At 43.2% G+C, this 7,994-nt stretch overlaps 1 protein-coding gene across 1 annotated transcript in view; it reads left to right on the top strand.

The window, feature by feature from the left end:
• Nucleotides 1-5,397: 5,397 nt before the first annotated feature.
• Nucleotides 5,398-7,994, top strand: part of LOC112072913 (glutathione S-transferase A-like) — a 4,532-nt gene continuing 1,935 nt past the window's right edge. Inside the window, 4 exon segments of the mRNA XM_024140290.2 lie at nt 5,398-5,662; nt 6,229-6,294; nt 7,342-7,414; nt 7,417-7,446. Of these exon segments, the coding sequence (XP_023996058.1) occupies nt 5,495-5,662; nt 6,229-6,294; nt 7,342-7,414; nt 7,417-7,446 (337 nt within the window). The 5' untranslated portion in view covers nt 5,398-5,494.

The raw sequence follows: 7,994 nt of genomic DNA, 5'->3' as shown, positions 1-7,994 counted from the left end.
CTACCTACCTACAGTAGGCCTATAACTTGCTGCGTTTCTAACCTACCAGCAGAGCCTATAACTTGCTGGCTTTCTACCTACCACAGTAGGCCTATAAACTTGCTGCGTTTTACCTACCTACAGAGGCCCATAACTTGCGCGTTCTCACTACCTCACTACAGTAAGCCTATAACTTTTATTCAAGCTTCAGTGTTTTAAGACAGAATCAAGTTTCACTAATTCCTCTCACAGTAAAAATGGGTCTGACCTTGACAACAGCATTGGAACAGGAAGTCTAAAGAGACCATCACGTTCAATAATTACATACACTGCTTTGTAGTCTAATGGACAACAACTGTCACAATAAGCTTCTCATCATTTTTCCCAGTAACACATTTACAGCAACAACCTGGGAATAGTTACAAGGAAGAGGAAATGAGCCAATGGAAACTGTGAGGATGGGTGGCCATGATGTTATGAGAATTTATCCAGGACACCAGGGGTTAACACCCCTACTCTTATGATAAGTCCATGGGATCTTAGTGACCACAGAGAGTCAGGACAACCGTATAAACATCCCAACCTGAAAGACGGACCCTACACAGCAATGTCCCAATCACTGCCCTGGGGTCAAACAAAATATGATCAGAGGAAAGCCTCCTACTGGCCCTCCAACACCTCTTCCAGCAGCATCTGGTCTCCCATCCAGGGACTGACCAGGACCAACCCTGCTTAGCTTCAGAAGCAAAACCAGCAGTGGTATAGGGTGGTAGCTTGCTGAACCTATAGGGGGTAACCTCCAGAACAGGTTGGAGTGAACCTATAGGAGGTAGCTCTCCAGGAACAGGTTGGAGTTAACCTATAGGAGGTAGCTCTCCAGAACAGGGTTGGAGTTAACCTATAGGACCAGGTAGTCTCCAGACAGGGTTGGAGTGAACCTATTAGGGTATCTCTCCAGGAACAGGGTGCGAGTTAACCTATAGGAGGGTAACTCTCCAGGACAGGGTTGGAGTGAACTATAGAGAGGGTAGCCTCTCCAGAACAGGGTTGGAAGTGAACCTATAGGAGGGTATACTCTCCAGAACAGGGTTGGAGTGACATGAGAAGCTCTTCAGACAGTTGTGAACCTATCCAGAACAGCTCTCTATAGCTGAGGGCTAACTCATCTCTGCTCGTTAGGCCTATAACTTGCTGCGTTTCTACCTACCTACAGTAGGCCTATAACTTGCTGCGTTTCTACCTACCTACAGTAGGCCTATAACTTGCTGCGTTACTACCTCACTACAGTAGGCCTATAACTTTTTATTCAAGCTTCAGTGTTTAAAGACAGAATCAAGTTTCACTAATTTCCTCTCACAGTAAAAATGGGGTCATGACCTTTGACAACAGCATTGGAACAGGAAGTCTAAAGACTGACCATCACGATTCAATAATTACATACACTGCTTTTGTAGTCTAATGGACAACAACTGTCACAATAAGCTTCTCAATCATTTTTCCCAGGTAACACATTTACAGCAACAACCTGGGGAATAGTTACAAGGAAGAGGAATGAGCCAATTGGAAGCTGGGGAGGATTGGGTGGCCATGATGTTATGAGGAATTTATCCAGGACACCAGGGGTTAACACCCCTACTCTTATGATAAGTGCCATGGGATCTTTAGTGACCACAGAGAGTCAGGACAACCGTATAACATCCCAACCTGAAAGACGGCACCCTACACAGGGCAATGTCCCCAATCACTGCCCTGGGGTCAAACAAAATATGATCAGAGGAAAGTGCCTCCTACTGGCCCTCCAACACCTCTTCCAGCAGCATCTGGTCTCCCATCCAGGGACTGACCAGGACCAACCCTGCTTAGCTTCAGAAGCAAACCAGCAGTGGTATATAGGGTGGTATGCTTCTGAACCTATAGGAGGGTAACTCTCCAGAACAGGGTTGGAGTGAACCTATAGGAGGGTAGCTCTCCAGGAACAGGGTTGGAGTTAAACCTATAGGAGGGTAGCTCTCCAGAACAGGGTTGGAGTTAAACCTATAGGAGGGTAGCTCTCCAGAACAGGGTTGGAGTTAAACCTATAGGAGGGTAGCTCTCCAGAACAGGGTTGGGGGGAACCTATAGGAAGGTAGCGGACCAACACGGCAGTGGGATGCAGGGTGGTATGCTGCTGGCTTAGAGTATTTTCTTTCTCATAGTTTTTAATGAGAAACTAGTGATCTACATGTGTCATACATGTGTACATGCATCAGATCAGAATATCTCATTCATTAGATGTGTGTTTTTGGTGTGTATTTATTTTTTTTTTTATTTTTTTTACAGATATCCTACAGTACCTTTTTTTTCTGACATATTTCTCATCAACTTTCTCTCTCTCTGGTCATACCTTTTGCTCCAGAGTTTTTACCGGTTACATTGACAGAGGAAAAAACCAGACTGGCCATATTATAGTACAGACAGTACTAGCCTCCACCTAGACCACGCCCATCTGAACTATGTCACTTATGTGTTATATTGTTTCTTAATGGGTTAGAGTTGAAATTAAATCTCATGAGGGGTTTCATTGATGTTGTATTACGTTTGTTTCTTCTTCGTTTTAACAAATTTGTTTTTACTTAACTGGGTTGTTGTTTAATTTATACCCCCCCCCCCCCCCAAATATTCAAACCCTTTACCACGTGGAAAAAGTACCCAATTATCATACTTTGAGTAAAAGTAAAGATACCTTAATTAATATAAAATGTCTCAAGTAAAAGTAAAGTACTACTTTTACTACTTTTTAGTAAAATACTACTTGAGTAAAAGTCTACAAGTATTTGGGTTTTAAACATACTTAAGTATCAAAAGTAAAAGTATAAATCATTTCAAATTTCTTATATTAAGCAACCCAGACGGCACCATTTTTTAAATTTATTTACGGATAACCAGGGTCACACTCCAACACTCAAGACATAAATTACAAACAAAACATTTGTGTTGAGTGAATCTGCCAGATAAGAGGCAGTAGGGATGACCAGGGATGTTCTCTTGATAAGTGTGTGAATTGGACCATTCCTGCCCTGCTAAGCATTCAAAATGTAACGAGTACTTTTGGGTGAAAAGTGAATATAGTGAAGTAAAAGTTGTCAAAAATAGTAAAGTACAGATACCCCCCCATAAAACCACTTCAGTAAAAATACTTTAAAGTACTACTTAAATACTTTACACCAGTGACGGTATAGTATGTGATTAACTGGATAGAGAATCCATCAACCCTGTTAACCTGTCAGAGCTACATTGTACGTGTTAACTCTGAGAGCTTCAGGTCTCAGACACTATCCCAGATCACTCGAGGCTCATGGGACTTTGGTGACAAAATGGATGGCACTGTGATAGACTGCATCCAATTTGCTGAGTAGAGTGTTGGAGGCTATTTTGTAAATGACATCGCCGAAGTCAAGGATCGGTAGAATAGCCTGTTTTACGAGGGTATGTTTGGTAGCATGAATGAAGGAGGCTTTGTTGCGAAGTAGAAGGCTGATTCTAGATTTAARTTTGGATTGGAMATGTTTYATGTGAGTCTGGAAGGAGAGTTTACAGTCTAACCAGACACCTAGGTATTTGTAGATGTCCATATATTCTAAGTCAGAACCGACCAGAGTAGTGATGCTGGACGGGCGGGCAGGTGTGGGCAGCGATCGGATGAAGAGCATGCATTTAGTTTTACTTGCATTTAAGAGCCGTTGGAGGCCACGGAAGGAGTGTTGTATGGCATTGAAGCTCATCTGGAGGTTTGTTAACACAGTGTCCAAAGAAGGGCCAGAAGTATACAGAATGGTGTCGTCTGCGTAGAGGTGGATCAGAGAATCATCAGCAACAAGAGTGACATCATTGATGTATACAGAGAAAAGAGTCGGTCCGAGAATTGAACCCTGTGGCACCCCCATAGAGACTGCCAGAGGTCCGGACAACAGGCCCTCCGATTTGACACACTGAACTCTGTCTGAGAAGTAGTTGGTGAACCAGGCGAGGCAGTCATTTGAGAAACCAAGGCTGTTGAGTCTGCCGATAAGAATGTGGTGATTGACAGTGTCGAAAGCCTTAGCCAGGTCGATGACTACAGCTGCACAGTATTGTCTCTTATCGATGGAGGTTATGATATCGTTTAGGACCTTGAGAGTGGCTGAGGTGCACCCATGACCAGCTCGGAATCCAGATTGCATAGCGGAGAAGGTACAGTGGAATTCGAAATGGTAGGTGATCTATTTGTTAACTTGGCTTTTGAAGTATTTAGAAAGGCAGGGCAGGATGGATATAGGTCTGTAACCATTTGGGTCTAGAGTGTCTCCCTCTCAAGGGGATGACCGCGGCAGCTTCCCAATCTTTGGGGATCTCAGACGATACGAAAGAGAGGTTGAACAGGCTAGTAACAGGGGTTGCAACAATTGTGGCTGATAATTTTTAGTAAGAGAGGGTCCAGATTGTCTAGCCCGGCTGATTTGTAGGGGTCCAGATTTTGCAGCTCTTTCAGAATATCAGCTATCTGGATTTGGGTGAAGGAGAAATGGGGGAGGCTTGGGCAAGTTGCTGTGGGGGGTGCAGGGCTGTTGACCAGGGTAGGGGTAGCCAGGTGGAAAGCATAGCCAGCCGTAGAAAAATGCATATTTAAATGCTCAATTATCGTAGATTTATCAGTGGTGACAGTGTTTCCTAGCCTCAGTGCAGTGGGCAGCTGGGAGGAGGTGCTCTTATTCTCCATTGACTTTGCAGTGTCCCAAAACGTTTTGGACTTTGTGCTGAAGGATGCAAATTTCTATTTGAAAAAGCTAGCCTMTGCTTTCCTAACTGACTGTGTATATCGGTTCTAATGCGTACTATTTCCTTTTTTTCTATTTCGCTGTTTCTTACTTTTTAACTCTGCGTTGTTTGGAAACAGCTCGTACTGTAACTAAGCATTTCACGGTAAAGTCTACACGTGTTGTATTCGGAGCATGTGACAAATACAATGTGATATGACTTCCTTTGTGCTGTAGCCTACATGACTATGCGTAATTCATTTGTTGATATAAGACCAGTAAAACCGGACTGTCATGACTTGCACATTGAAGGTGACCGATAGGTTTTGTTAAGCTGATAGATACACAAGTGATATTCGATGCGCCATTGTTGTATTGCCTATTTCATTCTAAGGACGAAATCAGCATTTATTTTTTGTTTGGAAGAAGAGGTTGAGTTAGGGTTGTTGCTGGTTAAACAGAGGGGATAAATAAATATCTAAAGCAAATTTGGCTGCGAACCTATTTGTCCTGCAGATGGCGCCGTGGATAAAAGGAAAAATAGATAACAATACTAAATGACTTCCTTGTGTTGATTCTGCACACGTTACAAAAGTAGGCGTGTTAATATTGAACCAATCCAGTTGATACTAACAAATCGTTATATAAGTGCAGAACAACGGTAATTCACTAACCGTTTTCTTTAGCAACTCATACAAGCCGACTTTTACGTCTTGCACCTTTTTGCGGTCGAGTCTACAATCATGGCCAAGGACATGACACTTCTCTGGGGCTCCGGCTCTCCTCCGTGCTGGCGTGTCATGATCGCTCTGGAGGAAAAGCAACTGCAGGGATACGATCAGAAACTTCTGTCCTTCGAGAAAGCAGAGCACAAGTCTAAAGAAGTCCTGGACATCAATCCCAGAGGACAGGTAGTGTTTGGCTTTTATTATATCTTCTTAGACAATGAACGATACGTTTTTTAAAGAGTAGCCTACAACCGCACACCTATTCTATTGTTTTGCCACTTGGCAAGTCCCTACACAGAAATCATACATTGATTTGTGTTGTGGTTTGCGGTGTTCGCTGTGCTGCAGTTGCCCATTTTCTTCTGCAGTCGCTATAATGTGGCAGAGTTTTGTGTTGTATGTGTAACGGATGTGAAATGGCTAGCTAGCTAGCTAGTTAGCGGTGGTGCGAGCTAGCAGCCTTTCAGTCGGTTGTCTGACACCTAGAAGTAGTGGTTCCCATTGCTTTGCAAGGGCCTCGGCTTTTGTGGAGCGATGGGTAACGATGCTTCGTGGGTGACTGTTGTTGATGTGTGCAGAGGGTCCCTGGTTCGCGCCCGGGTCGGGGCGAGGGGCGGACGTAAAGTTATACTGTTACATATGCGTACAACCGTTGTCTAGACTTTTGGAGCACACACACCTATTGCATAACTATTATGTGAGAAGTGCATTGTCATGCTTACCTCAGCGTTTTGTTTTCTCCCTCCCAGCTCCCTGCTTTCAAACACGGAGACAACATACTCAACGAGTCATATGCAGCATGCATGTACCTGGAGGTAAGATCTGGGTCTGACTTTTAGCTCTGGTCCTGGTCGTTAATAACTKGTTTTACTAATAGTAGAGAAACTCCCTGGACCAGAGCGAGGTCTAACTAGCCTAATTTGAATTTTAAGGTATAATTCTCTCATTATTTCAACAAAGCTGTGTCATATTTTCATTTTACAATCCAACTTGTGTAAGTTTTAATTATATTTTATTTAAAGGGACACTTCAAAATGTTTCAACTTCATATGAATCTCCAACYTGTGAGAATGYAGCYTTTCTATGATTTGTAGTAAAAAATAAAAATCTGGAGGAAGATTGCTGTGCATTGTGTGATTTTTAATCAATTATGAGTAGGCATTGTCTACTAATTGGTCAATGATGGCATTGGAAACGCATTCCTAAAAAAGAAAAAAATCTTTCTGTAACATAGAAACATGCCATTTTTACATGTTGGGGTGGTGCTGATGGAATATGAAGTAGGATGTCACTATTAAGCAAGGGCTACTGTTAGGGATACCCCCCCCAACCCTTTGAACTACAATAATGAACAACACTACTGACATTTGATGGCACCCGTGACATTTGAGTCCTAGCATTGTATACACTACAAGACCATCTGACATCAAGTAATACACATTTCACCAGGCACCAGGCACCCCTTATCGCTGGTCCTCTCTAGGTTTCTTCTTAGGTTTGGCCTTTCTAGGGAGTTTTTCCTCGCCGCCGTGCTTCTACACCTGCATTGCTTGCTGTTTGGGTTTAGGCTGGGTTTCTGTACAGCACTTGAGATATTAGCTGATGTACGAAGGGCTATATAAAATAAACTTGATTTGATGTTACTATTCATGTTTTATTGATTTTTTTTGTAGAATTCAATGAGCTCACGACAGTGATACTTTAATATAAAGTACGTTCAATATATCAGCTCATCAAATGTAGTGTACTGCTCAGCTGGTATTGGCCCCACTAGGTGTCGCTATGCACTGCACAGTAAGGTTGACTGTTATTCTGAGTTGACCCCCAGTTCAATGTTCTCTCTTCTCTCTCTCCCCTGACAGAGCCGATTCAGGTCCCAGGGACCCCAGTTGATTCCTGAGGGCCAAGTAGAGCAGGCCCTGATGTCACAGCGCATGTTGAGATCCTCAACCTCAGTGACAAACTCAGTAAGACACACACACACACACTTTCCTTGTGACAACAGGATAATGATGCCTCTGGGCGACAATGGTGCTGCGTTGGCTGTTATTCAGATGCTCGCCCCCAGAGTAAAGCTCTCTTTAAAAGCTGATGTCTTAACAAGCATTGTTGCAACGGAGCCATTTTCCAACAGGGCTGTTACCTGACTGATGCCGTGGCCTGTGTCTCAAATGGCACGCTGTGCACTTCTTTTAAATAGAGCCCTGGTCTAAAGTAGTGTACTAATATAGGGAATAGGGCTCTGGTCTAAAGTAGTGCACTATAATAGGGCTCTGGTCTAAAGTAGTGCACTATATAGGGCTCTGGTCTAAAGTAGTGTACTATATAGGCTCTGGTCTAAAGTAGTGTACTATAGGAGGGCTCCATTTGGGGACGCAACAATTCTTTAAACATTTCTTAAAGGACACAGTCAGCAATAGTTAAAATAAATAAGCCTCCCACGTGTGTTTACAACAGGGTAGTGAGTGCTCAAACCAAAGTGATCTGTCCAATCACATGCTGGCTGATTTTCCCT

Source organism: Salvelinus sp. IW2-2015, unplaced genomic scaffold, assembly GCF_002910315.2.
Source record: "Salvelinus sp. IW2-2015 unplaced genomic scaffold, ASM291031v2 Un_scaffold2085, whole genome shotgun sequence".
NCBI classification, from domain to species: domain Eukaryota; kingdom Metazoa; phylum Chordata; class Actinopteri; order Salmoniformes; family Salmonidae; genus Salvelinus; species Salvelinus sp. IW2-2015.
Note: the sequence above shows the minus strand (reverse complement) of the source record. Positions and strands in the feature narration are given on the sequence as shown.